Source organism: Pempheris klunzingeri, chromosome 21 (assembly GCF_042242105.1).
Source record: "Pempheris klunzingeri isolate RE-2024b chromosome 21, fPemKlu1.hap1, whole genome shotgun sequence".
Taxonomy (NCBI): domain Eukaryota; kingdom Metazoa; phylum Chordata; class Actinopteri; order Acropomatiformes; family Pempheridae; genus Pempheris; species Pempheris klunzingeri.
In genome coordinates this window covers 9569223-9593252 of record NC_092032.1, presented here as the reverse complement: position 1 = coordinate 9593252, position 24030 = coordinate 9569223, and the positions used below count along the sequence as shown (strand labels likewise).

Genomic DNA, 24030 nt, shown 5'->3' with positions numbered 1-24030 from the left:
TTGTTGGCAATAGCTATATCAGAAAATTTCTTCCAACTGAGGGAAAATGCATCGACTACTTTCTCACAGCCAGAGATGATGCTATAAAAATAAGGGTCTTAAAAATATGGAACTAAAAAGAAGGATAAAGAGAAATTTGGACAGTGCAAGCTAAATATCCCAAATAATAACAATGATATATCTCAGTGATATTAATAGTATATAAAACTTGTACATAACATGGTTTTTATCCATTCTGTTTAGTAATGGATCATTTTCATGTTTTTGGCAATTATTCCTATATTTTATGACAATATTTTAGTATAGAAACATGGAGACTCATCTATACAAGCTATATAGGTTTGAAGTAAGTTTACAGGTTAATCATATATTGAATTTAACTTTGACATATTTTTTCCTTATTGCCAACAAATCGTTGAGTTAGTCCCTTTATCATCATTTTCAGACTAACCCTAACCCAAGCCATTTTCTACTACAAATGCAAATCTTTAAAAACAGATCACAAGCACGCACTATACTAGTAAACAGAGTAACGTGATTTCCTAAAAGACAGCTGGCTGCAGTGGTTCACACCAAATGTTACTCAAACAAGAGTTAATTGTAGTAAATGGTAATTATCTTGTTGGGGACCATTTTCTGCAGCAGATTTGTTGAACTAATGAGCATTTACTGCAGCAGGGCAATGAATGTGAAATCAACTCAAAGCAAACTACAGTGCCCAGGTTCATAGTCGGGTGGGCACATGTCACCTACGACAACAATGTGGCTCACTGGTGTCTTTTTAATAGAATTTAGAAAACTACGGAGCTCTACAGCACAGAGGAACAAGCTCTAAGGCTTTAGCTATGCAAGTGATAGTAGCATCAATTTGATTTTGCCAATAAGAAACACAAAGAAAATCCCCATACTTATACTTAATAGTTATGTTTTAAACCATAAACTGCAAACATCCATTATGTCTTGGTGATAATAATAGGTGTAAATTGTACCTACTGTACTTAATATGTGGAGCATACAGTCGCACAATATATTTTTCCAGTATAGCCTACTTTAAAAGATATGCAGTGATTTGAACTCTTTATGCTCTTTTTGTTGTAATTTTTGGCCAACATTTTAGTTCGGCCTATTATTAATTTTAATGGACTTCTTTTTGCAGAATTATTTTTGCTACTGAATAAACATCTTTGCACAGAAGTCCTATTATAATTATGGTGTCTAGTCATTGACTGTAAAAGTGTTCCAGTGGGCTCATTCTCTCAAAGTACGAGATTAATTAAGGGGCCTAAATGTAGTATGCCGTGTTGATGACAAAGTTGTCATTTGTTGATAACCAGGAAGACAGTAATCAAAGGCTGTGTGTATAAACACGCAGTATGCCACATGAGCAATATGCACACACACACACACAAAAAATTGGATTTGAGTAATTACATGATGATGTTACACCAACATTTGATAAGACAAACATCATGAATATTCATTAGTTTGTTTATTGTGTGAGAAACTTGACAAAAAAAAAAAGCTCCCCAGAGATGTGTCATCGGTACAAAATAACACACAGTGACAGAAGATATTAACACACTGCCACACACAGACATTAAGTTTATGACAAGAGGCAGGAACATGCATGCCCAGGCAGAGACGCTATCAAACAGTGGCACAAGACACACAAGAGGTACATCAGCTACACACTGGTGGACATATGCAGTTGGTTCATTACACACATGCACACACAGACACAGGGACCCACACCCCCCTCCTCCCCTTTACATGACAACTGGAAAACTCTGCATCCTTTCCAACTTTGTCTCTCTAACTTTCCTTGGGTTAGACTTCAAAAAAAAACCCTCAAGGTCAAGTCGGATAATCAACTTTCCTCCCTGTGTTGCTTCATTAGCACCACTGAGTGATATTTCCTCTGTTTTTCTCCTGTTGTTTTTCCAATTGGTCTAATCTCTCTGTGCCCCAATATCCCGCTGTAATCCGAGAGCTGTGTTAAAACAGCCTCCAGTGGTCGTTGCATACTCACGCGCAGATGCCAATAAACCGCGCACTTGCTGGTGCAGACGCTCTGCCGCATGCATAAACGCTAAATACACTGGAAGTACTTCATGGTTCACATGAGCGTGTGTGAGGGAGTGACAGGTAAAAAGGCAGTGAACTCATTAGTATGCATTCGCAAATATGTGTATGTCTTCATAATGGAGAGAGATCCTGTAGCTAGTGTGATCCATCACTAAAACCGTTATGTTTGATGATCAGTTTGTGGTCATACACCACAGCCCGTCGTCCCTGGCAACCTTGGGGAGGACAAATAGAGAGCTGTGGATTGCCTTAGAAAGCTTCATAATTGAGATCAACCCCTCAGCTCGTCACAAATGAGAAGACAATAATATAATTACTCCTCAAGCGAGCTGTTTCTATTTTTCCATTTGCCTTTTATCTTTCCGCCAGGCGGCGGCCATATGGTGTTCTATTGATGTGTATGTGCTTGTTTTGGTGTGCTGGTGTGTGTGTGCACGTGAGAGGGAGCAAGTACAGCTCAGAAAATCCCATTAAGGGGGATATGTATGGTTTGCTGTGTTATTCAAGGCTTTCTGGGACATTAGTACCAACATATCTTTCAATGTCAGAGCAAGCGGCAGAAAACAAACTAATCTGCTTCTCCTCCCACCCTCCTTCCTCTCTCTCTTCTTCCTCTTTTTCTTGTTTTCTTCCCTCTCTGTCACTCCACATCAATCTCTGTCTTACATGCCTCCTTCTCTCTATTTCTTGCCTCTTCTCATTGCTATGCTATTGCGAGATGCATCTTTGTCCTTCATCCTTCTTTCCGTCCTTCTCTTAGCTTCTCTTCACATGTAAGTCTGACTTGATAAGCTATCTGTGCTTCTGGAGTTGGACACAAGTTTCAGTTGTGCTCAATATGCTGTCAATCTCTGAACTTTGCAAAAACAGGGTAAAAAAACTGTTTCTGGATCAGCTTGGATCCCCAACTACCTTATGTATTCTTCAACAGCAGCAAATCAAATCCCAAACAACAGAGTCAAATAAACAAATAAAACACAAGAACATGTCTCGGTACACAGAGGATTAAGAACAATTATTATACATGCAAGCTAAAACCTAGGTGCCCGCTTTGTTCTGAGTTGTTAAGTTCAAAAACAACAAAACACATACGTGTCAAAAACACCACAAACACGCTGACACCTGAAAAACATTTTTTGCTTTTTTCGACATAAAAGCACTATGCTTGTCTGTGCCAAAGGTGCAGTACGCCGAGTATGACAGATTACAGTAAATCGTAAAAGTTTTGTCTTTATTCTAAATTGCTTTCAGTACTTCAACACAGTTGCAAAATTGAACAGGGTTTATGTCTCACACACACACACACACACACACACACACACAAGCCACGCAGACACCTCACATTAATTTTATGTCCTCTATTCTCCCCCCTTCTCTTCCCAGCCAGGCCACAAGTTATCTTTTTAAGTCTTATAAGATCTCATAAATGTACTTCCATACCTCATTGAGTTGCTTTGTTTATTGTTGTTTTCAGACAGTGTCTTTTCTATGGTCTAATAAAGTCAAACAAATATGGCTGTGGCTCAGTGACAGAGCGGGTCGTCCACTAATCAGATGACCTGGAATTTGATTTCCAGCTTCTCCAGTCCATTTGTTATAATCCCTGGGCGCAAATTACTGCTGTGCTGCGCTGCAGCAGGTGAATGGTTGGTGTCTGACTGGTGAGCAGGTTGGCCTTGCATGGTGGCCCCCACCTACAGTGTGTAAATGTAATGTTCCAGCACTTTGAGTGGTCGAAAAGACTAGAAAGGCGCTATACAAGCGTGGTCCATTGACTATATATAGGCCTTTCAATACAAGCTTAATATAAACAAGAGATGAAAACATAATCTACCATATTTTTTTTGGCATTCTGAAGAATACACAGCTTAGCTGAGAATTGAATTCTTGTTATACAGGGACAAAATATTAATTAATGGATTTCATCCCACACTTAGTTTGCTTTGTTGTTGGTAAGACGTTATAAGCAAAACCTCATCGGGGCAAGCATGAAATCAAATAAAGATAATTATATACAAAAAAAAAGTACTTACTCACATGGAAAAAAAAAAACTTGGCCACATCATTATCACACCGAGTTAATGAGATTTCATCACTAACAGCTTTGTCTTCTCTTAAAGGTCAGGTCTGTGGGGGCTGTAATTCAACACCATGTATGATAAAAAAATAAAATAAAAAAAGATCCGGAGAGACACTTATGACCTTGTGTATATTTGCGTACCTTAATATTTAATAGGTAACTGCACCAACAGCCTGATATTCAAAAACTCTGTGTATTCATTGGAGAAACACTGAATCCCTAGAGCTGTGAAAATGAGAATTTCCCAAAGGAGATCAATAAGCTATCAGGTTCATTTCATCATCGCTCAGTATGCTTACATCGGAAATCTCACCCACTTGAATGCTAAACATGCAGAGCTTTCTCTCTAAGGAGCCTTCAGTTTAATGGTGCTGACTGACAGCAATCTCCACCTGGTAATATCAGGAGCATGGACATCCATAGGGGACAAACTCACACTGATCATAAACAATACACACACACATACACACTTCTTCCCAGATGTATCGGCATTGAATAGAATGAATCCATTAAAATACTATTTGGTCCATCAGCTAGAGTGCCTTATGAAACACACACACACACACAACCCCATAAACTATCATCAGTACAAACATCAGTTTAATTTATTCTGGACTGGCAATTCCTCTTTAAAGACATGAAGCCAGAGCGATAATAAATGTTGTTAGATTTGTTGGAAGCTCTTGGTGCATTAATGTGTATACGTGTAAGTGTTGTACTTGTGTGTGTGTGTGTGTGTGTGTGTGTGTGTGATACCTTTGTATATGTAGTGCCTTGGGCCCACCCTTCAGCACTGAGCATTTCAGACAGTAAATGAGATAAAAAAAGAAGAAGAAATATATGGAAGATGGAGAAGAAAATAGATAACAGGGAGAAAAGAAAAGGGTGAAGCTGCAGAAAGAAAACAGAAAAATATAAATAGAGAAATAATGAAAAATAAAGATAAGGCTTGTGTAACTGCATTGAGTAGACGGTGCATTACTTTGTGTGCGTGTGTTCTCCTATTTCAAAGATATGTCTATATTATTAGTGGGTGTTTTTGAATAATATGTGTGTTTCTGTGAGTTCAGAGATATAATGGGCACGGATGCACACAATCTACTTGGTTGCTCTTTCTTTTTTTTTTTTTTTTTTTCATAGCTGCAGCATTTTACAGTGTACACTCAACTACAACATGAAGTGAAAAACACTGTCATCCCTCCTATAACTCACCTGACCTGCCTTTACGTCCTGGAAAATCATTAACAAGTTGAATGTCTTATGTTGAACTGCAGCCTAATGCACACAATGGCAGTAACAAAACCATTAGCAAATTGTTCACAATACCATGTGCTGAGTGCTGCCTTTTGTGTATGGATAATGGGCTCCCTTGTAGGCTCTTTATATTGACTGATGTCTAATTTTGGCTGAAAAGAGCAAAGGCAGGAAACAATTGTCTGCACAGGCTGTTTGAACCTGCTCTGAAACAAAAGCCTGTGATCAGTAGTGTGTTGTGCATCATATTTAAACATCTATATCTTTTTATTAAAACTAAACTCTTAAAGAAAGCCTATACGTTAAACACTGAGGATAAATTGAGAAATTTAGAAATCATTCTTAGGTCAGTCCCCTCTGTAATTTGAGAGCCACAGTCATGACAATGTACGAGGAGATGCCGTGCGTTGCTGCAGCTGCTATACTGTCATTAGGCTGTGGTGTTAATTATGCTCCTGGCTATTTTGTGTATTCTGGATTTAAAAGTAAGACTTAATGAAGACCTTGCATTACTAATTCATCATGTTCTCTAAATTAGAAAATAACTTTCGCAAAATAGCCAGACAGTGCAATTAACCAGTGGACAATCCCAGCATGTCAACAGGTACAATTAACCACACACCATGCTTGCAACACCACAAACTGTACTGCATCATTTTCTGGACACATAGCAGAAGGGTAAGTGGAGTATTATTTCCTTAATCCTTGAACTAATTTTACTCTCTGCTGTGTTCAACTGTAACCTGCTGAATATGAAATTTCTGACCTTGGGTGCTTTGCATTTGTAAAACAAAACCAAAAACAAAAACTGAGTTATTATTATTCTTTTGACTTGCTGACTGTCTACATCTGTGAATCTATTCTTCCTGTCGTTTCCTCAAAAGTTCAGGGTTTTTTATTGACAGTGGAGGATTTTAGCTCCGATTACGTGCGCCTGACACTGACTTACGTAAAGGAGGTTGGACTGCGACCGTCATTGAGCGTACACACTGAAAATGGTCTTAGCTTGTGCTTGTGATTCTTCTGCGTTGCATATAAATAAACACGCAGCGAATGAGAACTTCAAAAGACTAATTTCACCTTTGAGTGTGAACTGCTTCACTCTCGCGAAACATGATGAAGAGCAGCAGCACTAATTTCAGCTTCCAGCAGCAGTGATTACACCAGACAGCTTCCTCTCCAGTGAAATATGTGACAATGTGTAAACTACTTTTAAGAAGCATCTGTCTTAGAACATTTTACATTATTTCTAGGTTAATAATATTCTTGTATGACTGGAAAACTAACTCATATGGTGTAAACAGATTTTTAGGAAAGTTCCTTGATCCTGCTTGCAGTAAAATAAAAAAATGATTGTGCCGATTAATTCAGGAGTTCAAACTATTGTATGTATGTAAGTTAAATTCCATGATGGCAACTTTTTTGTCTCCGCTTGTATTACAACCGAATTTGTGCACTTTGCTGAACAATGGGCAGGTTGGGAGCAGAGAGAGTTTGACATGCGGGGGGAATGCTACAGCCAGTGGCCAGCAGACATGGACACTTCTATGACAACCCCAGTAAGCACTGAAAGAGAGAGAGAGACAAAGAGGTTTGAAGAGTCTACACACATATCAAATCCTTCACTAGCAGATGTTGTCCTTATGAAAGCTGCACCCACCATCCACACAGACAGGCATCAGACAGATAGACAGTTACACACTGTGGCTGTAGCTCACCCATGGGACTCTCATGAGTTTGCGTGACAGAGAGACTGCAGGAAAGTAAACGACAAGCACAATGAGAAAGAGTGGAAAAGAAATATGGAGTAGGAATAGGAAGAAAAAGCGTAACCGAGGAAATAAAAGAGAAAAAAGTGAGAGATGCTGCCCTCGCACCATCTTATTACTGCAACTTAATGTACTGTAAAGTGTTACACTATTCCCTTTCGACAACAACACCTGTGTGGCTGTGAGCTGTAAGTGCTGCACTCAGGTAGACAGACATGGTGCGGGATAAGACACATGACTCTGTCAACACAACATACGACAGCATTATCCTGGGCAATGACGCATTACCGAGGAAACAGCGACCAGAGAGCACACATTATGGGATGTAAATGATAAGGGCTTCTCTGTGACAGATCACACTTTGTTACTCTATTTCTTGTAAAGTCAGTCTCACTACACACCACTTTGTCACACAAAAAAACCTCACCCACCTGAACACCCCCCTCACACACACACACACACACACACACACCTCCTGTTTTCCATTAACAAATCTTCTCCCACCACTACTGCAGATGTTTTCAAGTGTCTCTTTTTCCAACCTATCTGAAAGGCTGTAGAGAGGTTTCGGACTAACTTTGTTCATTAATTTGCTGTGCTATATAAAGCCTATCGTTACACGTCAGCCTCGAAAGCCTCTTATCAACAGAGTGAACACCCTCAGCTCCCCTGCCTCTGGCCTGTAATGGGTGGCGGTCAGAGAGATGCCTGCAACCTTGAAGGGAGGCAGATTCTCATCAGTGCATTTAAAGCAGGGAAAGATAGAGGGGATAATTTAACGTTAATTAGCATCTTGTCTACAGGGGGTAAGGAATGGAAAGGAAAAAGAAAAGCGGTCACTGGGGTGATGGGGAGAGTGAGAGAGACGCCTGAGGACCTTGGTGATAGTTCTCCTTTCTCTTGTCTTTCCATATATTAGCTCTTGTTCTCTCTCGGCCCTTGACTTGCTTCTTGCCTTGAGCGCTTTGACAAATTAATGACACTGTAACCAGAACATTAGTCGAGTAATGAAAGACATGGCACAACCGGGCAGTGTGTGGGCACAATAGGCTAATAAAAAGGGATAGTATATGAAATATAAAGGGTTATCAAAATTAACAATCAATATCAAAATTAATAATGACAAAATAATAAACAGTTAAAAGCTGATAACAAGGTCCGTAGTCAGTATATTGTCCTTTTTTCCAGCAGTAAAACAACTAAAAAAATATAAAACAAAGGTGTGAATTGAAATAAAGGCCACGCAGCAGCAGAAGTCCTTGTGGATTAGTACAGGATTGCATATTTTCCAATGAAACACAATTAAGGACAGAGTTGTGGTGGTTCAGCTGGTTGTCAGCTAACCTTGTTCACAGTGCATTATTGGTGCCTGTTAGTCTTTCAGAAATGCAGAAGAGCTTAAGAGCCAAAGGGAGAGAAAATAGCATTTCTCTGCCGCTGCTACACTTGTAAAGGTTAATGATGAACACCAAACCACAAACAAGGGAAAAAAAATAAACAGGTGGTTAACCAGTGCTGCAGAATAAAGTCATTAGAGTATAATGCAAGACCTGTGAGTGTGTGTGGAATATTACAGTGGTTGGATTGCTGTGACTTGTGAGGCAGTAATTGAGACCAGAAGCGCCCAAAGAATGGACTGTAACAACGCCGCGCATACACACAACCTCATTATCTTGAAGCACACTCATCTCTCACTTCTGGCCACCCTTGTTTCTCTCCTCACCTCCTGTGGCCATCACTCTCTCTCCTACTATGGCTCTCATACCCTTTTTTCACCAAAGGCCAATTTCTAACATGTGTTTATGTTCTCGGTTGTTAATGGTGGGACTCCCTTACACCAGATTTCATGAGTCAAACCATTTACAAAACATGCTGTTGATACTTGGGTCAGGAAGTGTGTTATGTTTAATTTATCTGACAATATACCATAAGTCAAAAGACACTCATATGTGTCATATTCATTAAACCCATACTGGTGAAACCTTAATGAAGACAAATAACAACTTGTTTTTACTGTCAGACCCAGATATCATGATCAGTATTCTACTGTTATTGCCACAGCACAGTGCTTTTGCTCGACCTGTGGCTGAAGTGTGTTGACAACTTCATGTAACAGCAGAATATGAGTTTTAATTACTCCTGTTGCTTCATTCTCTCTCTCCTCAACTTTCTCCATTTTATTCTCCTCACTGTATAATCCTTTTTCCCCTACCCGTCTATCTAATGTATATAACTTTAACCTCCTTTTAGTGGCCTGTAACATTTTAAAGACCAATAAATATTTCTAACATACAACAGAATTTCAGACTGTGATTAAGTCCTGAAATAATAACACCTTATAATGAGAACATTTTTACCAGAAACATAAAAACTTTTCGCTGGAGTGGACAAAAATTACACCGACAATTGGGACTTCATGATATTACCCCTGATTAACTGGATGTTGCTTCGCTGACAGCATGTGAAAGCTTTCTTGAGCAGATAGAAACAGGCTGGATATGCAGCACAGCCAGCAAGATTGTTTTAGGGTGGTCAGGCTCGTCTTAAATTTGCTTCAACTTAATTTTGCTGCCAGTGTAATTTTTCCTTTGAGAACAAAATAATTTTGATTGCTTGATTACATGGTTGGATGACACAGTTATAATTGACAAAAATAGTTGAAGTCAGTAATTCCACACCCAGTTGATAAGTTAAACTTTTGTATGCAACTTAATCATTGATAGGTATATTAGTGCAGTATTGCATTGAGTGTCATTGCTTTATGTCTGCATTAAGTGCAGACTTGTGTTACAGGCCCCTGCCCTCCATCAACAAAATAGTAAATAGGAATCATTTTGTATGGCTAATGTTCATAAAGGCCACATATCCCCTTGGCAAGAAGTTTAAGCTTCTTCATATAAACAAAAAGTGTGTGTATCTGCATTGCCTCAGAACTGTGAACATATTAGACATCATCGTCTTATTGAAGCACAGTTTACTGGATTAATGAGCTAATTTATGTAATGGAAACATTTCTCTCTTCATTAGCCTGGCTGCTATAAATGATTCTATCAAATGCCTTGGGCAAGTCTGAGAAATATAGAGAGGAACAACATGTGTTTTCACTAGTGAACAAAAGCTATGTGAGTAAAAGTGAGTGTGTGCACACATCTGACTAAAATGGTAAGGAGTCTCTGTCTGTCCTTCTATATTCTCATCGACTGTTCATCCGATCTACATCAAGTGTATTGCTGAGGACCCAAGAAAGAGCAGTGTTCAGTGCGAGCTCTTAAGATCTACGAGACATATTTATTAGTAGTGCGTTACTACCCCTATTAACTGCTACACCTCCAGTCTGCTGGGTCCAGCTTGCTCTCTGTCACATGCTCCAGTACAATCAAGATGAGCATGAGGAACAGAGGACGATAGAAAGACTGGAGAGACCAGACATGTTAGAGAAAGATGCAAGCACTACTGAATACTACTACTTATTACTATTACTATTATAAATTATAACCACGGTTCACGTCCTTTCACAGTCACGCGATTAATGTTGGTCTTTTCATTAAGTGTGACCAAAATCCTTCTCTAGCCTTGTTTAGATTTCAGAGAACCAATTAACTACTCACACATATTTGTGGTGCATGTAGAATGATCACATTTGGTCATAAGATACATTTGGTCGTAAGATAAATTTTGTCATTAGATAAATTTGGTCATTAGATACATTTGGCACACCTAGAAGGTTAAAAAACTGATCAGGGGAAGCAGCCTTTCAGAACTGGGGTGACATCAGGCAGTGTTCATGCTGAGTGCAGTTTTCTCACTTCTCCTACGCGGCACATCAATAAACACTGCTGTGTAAGATATCAAGGTCTGCAGCATCTTTACCTCGGTGACAGACTTCGCTACCCACACCTGAAGATTTCCATCACAGTGTCACACGTTTATTAGGGTGTCAGGTTTTACCCATGTGGATTAAGGTCGAATCGTAACACTGATTCTATAGTGCTCGGCAGAATGACGATGACTTCAGGCAAATATAAAAGATGATGAACATTTCCACAAGAGAAAGAGGGGAAACAGTGAAAGGGCCACAGAAAGAACCAGTAAGATTGTCACTGTCATACTCAATAACCAGCTGGTAGCAGGACGTTTTAAGTACTTAGGCAGAATCATTGATCAGATCGTAACTTTTAATGAGAACTCAGGGAGCATTTTCAAGCAAGCCAATCAGCAATTGATTTTAATGAGGAAGCTGAGGAGCTTTGGTGTCAACAACGTTTAAATGTCACACAGAGGCCTGTTTGAAAACATCTTATCATTTGATATGTATAGTACGGTAAAATTATTAACATTGCAGGGAAGTTGATTGGCAAGTCACAAAAAGAACGTTGCGATACATTTAACAGCGCTTCATACAAAAGGGCTAAACATATAATTACAGATACCTCACTTGCACTACAATCACAGTTCCAGCTTCTCCTGTCTGGCCACTGATTCAGTGTTCCGAGGGCCGGCCAGAACTTATACAAGAAGTCTACGATTACCTATGCAATATAGGCAAGGAACACAGACTGACTTGCCCATTTACACGATTGTATATTGTCTGTACTATGTGTAGTGTATGTGATTTCAAAGACAAATTTCCACTGTGGAGGACGAAGTCTGTTTGTTTGTCTATTTATATATCTATATATCGATCGATCTAAACTGCCTTGTTTTTGCACATTGGACATTCTTGACCTTTCAAGGCAACTGTCCTCTGACAATCTCTAGCATATGCTCCATCCAAACTCCTCTGTGGCTGTGTGTGTCTGAGAATGATAGATGTGTGTTTTTTTTATCTATGCCTGCATCTGTACAAGGGCTTGTTTGTGCAAGCCTTCTGCTAGTGGTTGTTTACAGGTTGTTTACGCCGAAAGGAATGATGTTAAATCATTAGTGAAAGGCGCTAATTCTCCTCTAAAAGCTCTGATTCCAGCACTGGTGGAAACAGTGTTCAACAGAGAGTGAGTGAGAAGACAGGGTAGAGAGATGGGATTGGGGGAAAAAAAGGAGATTAACAAGGGAAAATAATGTGTACTGAAACTTGAGGTGAAGAATATGAGAAAAGAATGGAGACTTGAAATGGTACATGAGATGAGAGAGAGTACAGAGGCAGAGTAGGGGAGGTAAGTGTGGAGTAAGAGGACAGATAGATAGAAACTGATACATGTGGATGCAGAGGATGAGAGCAGTGGAGAGTGGAAGAGATGAGATGGAAGCTTTTCCATTATTCTATCTACCCATCTTGTGAATGAGCAAATGTTGGACAGAGACAAGCTGTGTGTGTGTGTGTGTGTGTGTGTGTGTGTGTGTGTGCTGGTGTAGGATGTGTTTGACTGAAAGAGAGGCGATAAAAAATTATAAAAGGACAGAATGCGTGAAAGAGGTGTGAAAGGGGTCAGACAATTAGAACAATTACTGCCCAAGTTCCAAATTAGGGGTGTCACTGGTGGCAGAATATAATTCCCATTTAACGGTTCGTTTAGCTCTAAAATGCCAGCCCTAGTGTAATAGATGAGATCTGGTGGGAAGAAAGTGGAACTGAGGAAGGGAGTGAGTCTGTATGTATAGCCGTGTGTGTGTGTGTGTGTGTGTGTGTGTGTGTGTGTGTGTCTGTGGTTCACAGTGAAAATGCTGTTGACAGTGTAATTTGATAAAAGCTGACAGCTAATTTATGAAGCATATTTTTGGGTAAATGATTTTTCCCGGTCCTACTTTCTCAGTCATTCTATACTGGTAATTGGATTTCCCTAACTTGCAAGGTAGTGAATTAGGAGTAAACTGGTTAATGAAGGACTGAGTGAGTGAGTGCCTGTGTGTGTGTGGTTGTGGGAGAGGTGTCTGCGTGTGTGTAAGAAAGAGTGTGTGTGTTTGTAGGTGTAGGTGCGACCTCTTAATTCAGTGGAGGTTGATGGCAACGTTTTGGTCTGCTGCACTAATACCCAGCTATTACTAACCACCTACTGCTCCTACTGCTTTATTCCTACTCAGACACACACACACACACACACACACACACACACACACACACACACACACACACACACACACACACAGAGAGGCATGTATTTAACAAATCCACAAGCTTGTCTCTCTCTCCCTCCTTCACTCTCTCGCTCTACCTCCTCTCACTCACTCTAATTGCCAAGAGTGTCTTGTCTTTATGAAGCTACTCCTAAGGTGGGTCTTTGTGTGCATACATCTATGTGCATGTGTATTGTGTGTGTGTGAGAGAGTGTGTGTGTGTTGGCCACAGGAAACAGAGCAACATAACAGCAATGACATTCTCAGTTAAAAGCACAAGCACACAGCTTCTGCATGCAAGCATACATGCAAACGCGCACACGCACAGATGTCTTCCAAAACAAGATATTAGAATAAATAACAAATTTTGACTGGACAAAACAAGTAAAGACTGAGTAAAACACAGCTGCAAACCCTCTTCTCTATGGAAAACCCTGTTGAAACTCCACTAAACCCATTCATAGCACAAATCAAACCTTTCTAATCCAGGGCAAACCTTACACAACTCAACCATTTCGCAAGCCAGTATAAGTAATCCAAACCAAACTGACACAAAACCCTATCAGGCCCTGCTCAAGTACATACCAGCCAAGGACTGAGTCTAAACAAATCTTTTGCAAATGAATGTAATCCAAATTAATCTACTAAGAATGAGCCCAGCCAGGCCACCACTCACTTCCAGTGGTCTGTTTCAATAGCATTATCTTTGGTTCTAGTGCTGGGTGAAGGAGGAAAGATACACTTCAAACCATAGACTGCACATAAAGATGAAAACACAGAAGGGTGATAAATTAAAGAAAAAAAAACCAACATAGGGTGTCTTAAATAGCTTCTTTGCATAGAACCTGCAAATCTCTGGGACCCTGGAAGGATGGAACACTACTTTCCTGATAGACATTCCCATGCTCTGTGTTTGCATAATGGTGATGGGGAGCACTGTCTGACACGTTGGTCCAAAGTCTCCTACAGATATTCCATTGGGTTGAGGTCTGGCAACTGTGACGACCATGTAATATGATTCACATCATTGAGGAAGCTTCAGCATTTATTATATGCATTCGCTCTTCCATGACTTTGAGGCAAATTTCCGTGACCACACATTCTGTGGAATGCCTGTCTGTACATGGGAAATATGAATAAAAGGCTATGTTGAACTTAAAGTATATAGTATACCTTAAGAAAAATAAATGACTAAATAAACCTATATGGCTTTGATAAAAAAATACTGATGCATGAGTAAGATGAAATGAAATTTGCAAAGCTAGCCACTATTATCCTAACATTAACAGAAGAGTGCTTTCACTGTTTAAACTCATAGACTTCTTAATTCTGAACGCTTCTTGTCAATCTGCTTTTCAATCACCAGCTGAGATGTTTTTTTTTTCTCCCTTTTTCTGTTTTCAACTGTTGAATTTGATGATGAAGGTCATTTTGCTTGTAGCGTCTACTTTCCCAGCGTATTCATCTGCTGATTTGTCAAAAGCATAAATGTCAGCCTCCATCCAAGCGGTCTTCTTTTTCAAATCATCCAGCTCGTCTGTGAGGCCCTCTGAGGGTCTGTTCAGGTCAACAGCTTTCTGCTATTTTTCTCCTCTTTTCATCCAGATAGCCATGATACTCCTCCCTAGCTCCAGAAGCCAGAAGTAACAGATCTTTGATAACCACTACCAACAGACCGGACATGGTCAACAAAGAGTCTCTGAGTCACCAGAGACTTCTATTTCTGCCCCCCCAATTCAATTCCTTGTTGATGGAATATCCTCTCAACACTGGTCTGTCCACAAGATAGGACAAGTAGAATGTTGACCACTTTCCTACAGCACTACTATGACAGCAGTGTGTCCACTTAATCTGCTCTGATGTCAAATTCCCTGAATTTAGTCTGAAGAGCAGCTGAGTCACAAAACTCCTTAAGCTCTTGGAGGATATCGTCACACACTGTCCCATCTATATGTTTAATTTCGGCAAATATGAACAGAAATTGTAAGAGTATTGCAAATTCGCTTTTGATTGGTGGCAGATGAAAGAGAAGCACTGGAGCCGGCAGTGGGTGTCCTCATGTTGGAACCCACGATGGGTGCTGGTTTGCATGCAGCAGCAGCTTGGTGCTTTGATCCTTTAGCATGGCTGGTTAACGCTGCCTCTCCCATGATCAAAACGTCAAATGTTTTCCTACACGCCCAGCTTTTGCATCTCCTGTGTCCCGGTCTTTTTTCGAGGCATACTGTATATGTATCCATGTGAAGCTAAACATGATCAAATCTGCACTTTCCTGGCATAGCACAAATTTTCATTTCTCTTGCATAGAAACTGCAACTCAGGTCAGTATAGAAACGACGTTACCTCACGCAGAAACATATATAAAGTCACATTATATGAGTAATCTGCTCTAATGTCTGCTATAATTTGTCAATTCAAACATTATTCAGATTTTCTCAGTCAATCTTACTTGAACCACACGAACTGCTTATATTTGAGAAACTAATTTCCATGACTTTCCCCGAAAAGTTTGGGTTTATTTAGTTTTCCAACCCCTCCGGAGGATTGGAAATAACTGTTTTCAAGTTTTATGACTTTTACAGGTTTTTCATGACCTGTACAAACCCTGTTTAATTTGTCTGCGCTCTGTAGTATCCCCAGACAGAAGCAGATGAGGAGAGCGTGTTGGTGTTACTTTGAATTTTCATCAAATTCTGTCTCTCTGCTGTGTACTTGTGTTTGACTCAGTGGTGAATAAAGATACCATTCTCAGCCTTTACCTGGAGTGTTGAGCAGTCTGGACATGCGACAGCTGTAGGCAATTTGCTGCTCACAGTATTCTGCACTGGTGGTGATGGCTGTCACCTGGGAACACAAGCACAGATATGTATTTTCATTTTATCTTATTCAGCCAGACAGGTCAATTTCAAGTAAAAACTAATTATTGAGCTGCAAAATGAAGCAAAGTGCACTAATGTTGTTTTAATTTAGCTTCCTGAAGAAGCTGGAAATGGAACAAGTGATCCATACAAATTAGGAGGGAACATAATTATGAGGAGAATGTGCCACTCAAGCCCCGTCATCTCACAGTGGTCATGTACACACTGAAGGTAATAACTGCTGTCATTCCTTATTGGAGTGCTGAAACCTGTATAGTTCACACACAGTTTGCTTATGATTGGGAGTGACAGCTGCACCCTATAACCACTAACCAGAAAGATTTGTATGTAGCTAAAGAGATGTGAGGTGAATCCTTTGTTATATTGAATTATCATTGTGCATTTAAAAGAATGAAGACTGAATTACATTCTTTCTCACTGCAGTCGTCAGCTGGTGAGTACAGTATGATGGTGTACGTTTGTCAAAACACTCACAGAGATCATGTTGGTTTATAGCACAGATGTAACCATGGTGACAGACTTCATGTTGAAAAACTGGTGGTCTCTCATATTAACAACAAGAAGCAAGAAAGTCAAATGTAGAAAACTCCAAACTAACCTGGTCAGCTCTCAAGAGCACCAATATATTAAAAAACAGACAAAAAAAATCTAAATGACTAGTTGTAAAGCTTCAACTAGCCAACAAATTTAGTAAGAGTAGTAGAGTTGGCTCTTAAACCCTAGTGCTGTGTGGTTCTGTCATGTATTGCACCAAAAAAAGGATACCATTTAATCTAGCTCAAACATGGTGAGATCTTGGTGTATACAAAGCCTGGGACAGCCACAGCACCCAGACCAGACTTAAGAGTCACTGAGTAGCACTTGGCTTTATACCTGGTTCACCTTTTATTCACTGGCTTGTGAATAATTCACAAACGAATGCTACTGCTGTCTTTTGTGGATCACTTTGAATGACTTGTGGGAGTCTATTACAGAGCGATTCTCTGCGGTGAGTTTTGAGTGACAAACAAAGGAGTTTTTGATCAGCAAGCAACTGTGAAGGCAGCCTGACATGGCAGAAAATGTTGGCATAGTGTAGCAGCCAGAAGTGAAGGAGAAAATGAAGCAAAGTGGACTATGGTAGATATGAAACTAAGAGCATGATGGCTTCAAAAATGTGTAATCCTCATACACAAACACAGCTATTTAGCATTGTATTTTTAAAAAAACAGTTTTTTTTCATTACATTTTCATACAGTATAAGAACAGCATCACTTTTACTATGATGGGAGGCATTAATGAATCTTTTACCAGTTTTATATATAATTATTTTTTTTGGTTGGATTGAATAAACTCTAACATACAACTGTTATTCTAAGCAGCACAAAGCTTTCTCTGCATAATGTATGTGAATGTGTGCATGTGTCTGTGTGTATGTCTTACCTGGTCCATAGACGCGCTATAGTTGACCTGTAAGACGGTGCGTCTCTCTCTACTGGAGCCGATCACTGTAGTTTTGGGTGGCAGGTTGTTCATAACTGTTGTCCAGACTTTGTCCTCTATACACACAAACGTGTTAAACATGTTATCATATTAGGAATTATTCTTCAGCTGTTACATTACATGTAGTAAATTATTTGCTCGTGTGATTAACAAAGATTACTCAGAGTAGTTTCTAGTGTATCTACACACACACACACACACACACACACACACGAAAGAGAGAGAGAGAGAGAGCTGCAGTTTAGCTGTCATGGCAGTGAAGTCCTGTCTGTGTAATCTAAGTTACAGCTATGAGACTCCAGGGTGTAATAGACACTACTGTGCTGTTATAGTATGAGCCAGTCACTCAGACATCTCCCAGTTCATTCACACTGTCAGTCAGGGAATGTGTGTGTGTGCTTCAGGTCTCTGAGGTGTGTGTGTGTATGTGTGGGAGAAAGAGAAACTCTTAACATTTCAGAGGTGTATTTGAGTGTGCTATTCAGCGTGACTAAGGGGCTAGCCAGTGGAGTGCAGTGACATTTCATTAAAAGTCTCGCCTTTGCTCTGCGTGCGTGCTCTGCTGTTTCACACTATCTACTTACTCCACTTTGTGTGTGTGTGTGCATGTGTGTGTGCGTCGGGTTGGGCATGGGCATGTGTCAGTTTGTGTGTGTACGAGACAGAAGTGTCACTCAGACCTTGGAGCACTCTCAGGTTTACATAACAGGTCTGTTTCATGTGTGTGTTTGTTGGGTGTGTGGATCCGTGTGTGTGTGTGTATCCGCACACGGACACACACACACACACACACACACACACACACACGGATCCGTGCGGTGCCTGCTCCTTCAGAGTTAAATGTCAGCAGCTGTGACCGCGTCACCATGGAAACCCCAGGCATCGCAGGTTAAGAGTGCTCCTGTCTGAGGTTAAGAATGAGGACGGCTGGAGTTTTCTTCCCTCACAGGTCACTGGGGCTAGACAGAGTACAGAAGTGTGCACACACACAGACACACACACCTGCAAGCGCACACACATAGATGCACGACAGATGAAAGCACACACACAGATACAGAGCAGTAATTTCAAGCCCTCTCACACACACCTGTCATGTTGCAGTTGACCTTGAAGGGGCCAAGGGGTCCGCTGCCGTCAGGGTCGATCCAGTAGGTGTCAGAGGACCTACCCAAATGCTTATAAGCCTCACATGATGGCTCATAGATAGCTGAGGGTGGGGAAGGAAGGGAGGGAAATAAAGGAATATACAAATAAATGGCCAAATTCATGAATGTGAGCAAAAATGAATGAATAAAAAAGTTGTTGAAGTTTATAATAAAAATCTTTGTTTGACACCTTGGGCTTCTGCTAATGCATAACAGCATGTCGTTGCTTTGAACATCAGTTTGCTGATTTTATACTGTCGAGATATAAATTGGAAAATATTTTGCAACAGTGATTTCACTGTTAACAGACTGATGATGACTTTGCTATTCTAAGTATTTACAGTATTTAACATTAACAGGGTAGAAATTGTACAGAATGGCCTGAGGGTGGTGGCAGTGCTGAGACCATGTTTTTTTGATCCACTGGTAAATAGTGTTCAGAGATTGTCCTTCTCATTTTCTGTCCTGTGGGTGTTGCAGGAGTAGAGGTCATTACAGTAAGCCACTCAAAGCCATTTTTGGGTAGAATTAAGGATCATGAAATTAGACTATCACTATAGGCTGCCCACAGTATGTCAATAAAGATTAGTTAACATAGTTAACATATTTTTGTTATGTAATCAGCAAAAGATTTACCAAATTGTGGCATTTTGGGATGGATCTAAAATAGCACATCAGTTTCTTTTTTCCCCCCTTCCAGAAGGCAATTTCATGTGGTTGCCAGTCTCCATTCAGTGCCTGTCAAGAAGTGGTGCCTTGTCCCACACACTCTAGCAGTCTATCTGACAAGATATTGACGTTATGTTTGTGTTGATCTATGCACAGACAGGCAGAGAGGGGAGCGAAGGAGGAATTGCGCTTCAAAGAGCAATGTGAGAGTGAGACTTGGAGGAAAACTTTTGTGATGGAGCACTGTTAACAGGCTTGAGTTTAATAAGAAATAAATCTGCCTTGTTTTTCTCTCTTTCCTTGCCTGGTCTCAGCTCTTCATTAGTATTTCCTTTTTTTCATGTCTCCTCTTCGTGTCCTTTCTGATCTTTCTTTCCTCCTTCATTACACCCTGTGAATACTCATTATTGGTCGTTTTCTCTTTGACATCCCTCTGATCATACAGGTGTTTAGTGATGCAGTTGCTTGCTGAGGGGACACGCTCTTCCACAAAAACAGAGTTGGGAGGAACTGACCCTGCTGAACTACCTCACAATGATCTGCACAGAACTCAGCAGAGCTGTTGAAGCACTACCTCCAGTTCAGAACACAATGGAAGCTGAATGACCAGCATTTCTCTTCACTGTGGTCGGATGCAATAGAAAGATCCAAAGGTCAGTAGAGAAAATTAGAGGCATAAGTCAAGAGAGAAAGTGATTAGAATACTAGAAAAATAAAAAATATGTTTGGCCCATTCATCTTCACAGTGAAATGCCATAAAATTTCCAGATAAAAGCTGAAAACACCTTGTAACACCTACGCTTCTCTGTAACCTTCACAAGAACTGAAGGAGTCAAAAAAGTAATGTACATGAATCCAAACTGAAGTACTACTGTATAAAAGAAGAAATCAGTAGCTTCTAGTCTATAACTGGGCAACCAATAAAGGCCAATTATTCTGATAACATTTTGGACTATTACCTGATTCTGGTAATGTGTGTTAACCCAGGGGTGCAGCCAACAATTATTTTCATTATTTTGTAATGATATGATATTTTTTGATTAATTCATGTATGATTTAGGCTGTGACAAGGAAAGGAATAGTGAGAAAACCTAGAATTCAGAATCAGCAGAAGATGTTTTGACATTTTTGTCTAATAAATGAATTATTAGCTAAATGCTTTGCAATATTAGTTTTAGTCAGAGTTTTAAACAGAGCGGTCAAACTAAATGGTCACGGTCACGATATCCTGACTTTTACTCACTAGTGTAGGTGAAGCTTCAAAAGCTCATTTGTCGTAGACTCTTGAGAGGCATAATTACACTCAGCAGGGAGTAGTTTAGTTTTTCTTTCTTCATTTCTTTTGGCCAAATCAACAGTATAGAAATAATTTTATATTCAAACAAGTACACAGTGTATTTCATCGTAACAAGACACTTTGATTTCTGAACTACTTTTTGGATGTGTGCAAAGAGAACAGCATTTTGTAACACAATAAAAGAAAAGCTTGTTGCACAACACAACAAATTAACACTTAAAGTTTGTTTCGTTTTACATTTTTAACCAAGCTCCAGTCCACAGCAGCTCCTGCCACAAATTCCTCTCCATGTCTGGCAAAATAGCCCCAACATTGTAAGTAGGTCTTGAGGGAGGGTAAAGAATTATTCATCCAATCTCCCTTCTCATATTTTACAGTCTGGTCCCCTCATTTGAACCACAGCTTTCCAGTCCCAAACCAGACATCCTAATCTCCAGGTTACCAGTGTGCCTTTCTAGTGAATCAGTCCTCATCAATATTGACAAAATGCATATATTTAGTCAAACAAACAATCTTTTATGATACATACATAATACATAATACATGATACATGTGATGCTGTTTCCTGAACAATGTCACATTTTCTCATGCTTCATTTATATCAAATCTCTTGTTTAATGTTGGACAAACACAATATTGCCAAACTTTTGTCTCTCAAAAGAGAACAATATTTGTGGCATATGGGAGGATGGATGGCATTCGCAAAATTTCTAAGCCTTTTAAAATAAAAGTCGTCTGCTTTTTCTCTCTTTGTGACTCTGTTCTCTTTGTGTGCTGGCGCTTTTTGTCGGGCTGCCTTTTCTCAGACCAGAAGAAAACACACAGAGCAGCCAGTAAAGCCTGGCCTCTGAACACTTCAAAAGTTCATCTGTCCCTCTGCTGAGGATTGTGGCTTTGGAAGGAGAAACGGCTTAATCACTCAAAAGCTAACAGAGGACAGTCGGATCAAACAAATGTACGAGGAACAGAATGCAGTGGCGTTCAAGTGAGGAAAAAAACAGATGGGTGAGAGCACACACACACACACACACAAACTCAAATACTTACAAGTGTGGCAGGTAGCTCCAGTGTATCCTGTTCCATCACATGTACAGCTGAAACTGTCCCACGTCTGTTTACAATGGCCACCGTGTTCACAGTGATTAGGCATACATCTGGAGAGAGAATGAGTGAAAAAGTACTTTTGAGCACTTTTAAACATTTACAAGACATATAATGCCTTAAAGAGGAAGAAAAATAGTATATATACCAGCATGATGAGGATCTGTTTATCTGGTTATGTTGATATGAATTCATAGTATCTACAGTATTAACATCTAACATGTGTGAGACATGTAGAGAAGAAATACCTTTGATGTTCAGTGTGTCTAATGTGTCATTTACTGTATGTTAACATGTTGTCTGTCAAGTTGAATGCAAACCATTAAGTCAGATTTACGGTGAATACCTTCCTCTGTGGGACAGATTGGATCGGGATATCCAAATATCCCAAAATTATGTGTGACACAATGGATACAGAATGAACTGTTCTATAGTTCAACAGATTAGAAAAATAATACTCATCTTGAGTCTGTTGTATGTGTTACTTGAACCTTATACATTGGGAAGTCTCTCTAGCTAGCAGGGACTTCTTCGTGATTCAGAAAGGCATCAATACTCCACTGAAACTGTGCTCAAAGGTTTGTACCATAAAGAGTAACATCCTGAGTTTAGATTGGTGTTTGCTTTACAATTTCATTGACCACACACACAACACATTCACATGCAAAAAGTACAAGGCCAGAAGTAAAATAAACTTTGTAATAGTTATTATGTCCAACACTGAGTGTAAATCATTCAGTTGTGAATCATGTCACCACAGTGATGTGAATCCTCATTTTGAATGTAAATAACTGACCACACAATACAGGTGTTTTCACTGATCATTAGAGCATTTGATTGAACATGTCCGCGCAGCACGGCAATTACTGGTCACCTTGATTAACGGGAAGCAATTATGAGCTGCAATAAATCACTATTTTAGACTTGATACATTGTGTGACAACAGCCACACAAAAATATGTTAATGAGTACTACTACATTGCTTGTCTGCCTATTTTGAAACACAATTTAAGTGATCATTGAGAGCCAGAGCAGACAGAATTGGGGTTAATTGCAGATAATGGTCGCAATGCGCAATTTTTGTGTTTCTTAACCAAAGCAACAATTTTACTGTTACAAGTCAGTATCCACATTTCAGCAAGTTAACAGTGTTGTCTGCCTCAGTGTGAACACAGCATTAAGCACACAGAAGTTAGGACATCACTCTTTTCCTTGTTGAAACTTGAATACCAACAACATCCTGAACGCATCAAAGTGGTGTGGTTTGATCCGCCTGCAGGCCTGTTGGGGATGGATCCCAAGACACTGTAGACTCAGAGCTGGGTTTTCCATGCACAGACTCACACACATGTACTCAAGCGTAAGCTAAGTGATGTTAAGAGGACAGCCAGCTGGAGGAAAAACAAACACTGACTCATAAGAGCTGCAGGGGTTCTTTAAAATGCTGAGTTCTTCTTTAGTCATGTAGGGAGTCGGGCAGTTAAGCAGCACAGAGATGCTTCATCTGTGGAGGCAAACAAGACAATCGCTGTTGTCACATCTCCAGTAGCTATGGAGCTGACATACACCTGTGGGCTTGTTCTTATGATACTAAGTTCACCGACAGTGGAGCGTGTGTAACCGTGAACATTTTTTTCATGTCCGTGTATCAGCATGAGGATATACTGTAGCTGCTGCAGAAAAATATAAGTAGAAAAATAATGATCCACCTTTGTAAGGATATCTTGGCTTTGGGTAACACTACTACACATGTATCAGCCTGCCTTTTTAACAGTGACACTGCTTTACATGAACAAAAGGAAGGGGCTTACTATAAAACTGAGCGCTGAGCCCACTCATTGGTATTCAAATCACATTTAACCTTGACTTTCTCAACATGCAATTGCATTCACTGACAATGACAAAAAATTCTATAATGCCTGTGATACAAGTATGTCAAGATGTTTTGTAGCTTCAGCACGCTAACAAGTGCAGATAAAGTGGCATTTTGCTTCCACAATGGCCTCTGACGAGCGCTGACAATCACAAAAGACACCATGCTCAGCAAACTGTGAGCGCTCACATCGACTATACATGCTCTGAGCTTTGTAAGAGAAAAAGGGAAATCTATGAAGAGAATAGAGCACCTCTAGTGTGTGTGTGTGTGTGTGTGTGTGTGTGTGTGTGTGTGTTGGTATGGTTTCATGTGCCACCTCATGTGCTGTTGCGGTACCCTTAC

At 40.0% G+C, this 24030-nt stretch overlaps 1 protein-coding gene across 1 annotated transcript in view; it reads right to left on the bottom strand.

The window, feature by feature from the left end:
* Nucleotides 1-24030, bottom strand: part of cntnap2a (contactin associated protein 2a) — a 319930-nt gene that overhangs the window by 81542 nt on the left and 214358 nt on the right. The window contains exons 12-15 of the mRNA XM_070852601.1: nucleotides 21759-21865; nucleotides 18688-18807; nucleotides 17541-17656; nucleotides 15999-16083 (exon numbers count right to left, since the gene is read on the bottom strand). Of these exons, the coding sequence (XP_070708702.1) occupies nucleotides 15999-16083; nucleotides 17541-17656; nucleotides 18688-18807; nucleotides 21759-21865 (428 nt within the window). The remainder of the gene's footprint in view (nucleotides 1-15998; nucleotides 16084-17540; nucleotides 17657-18687; nucleotides 18808-21758; nucleotides 21866-24030) is intronic.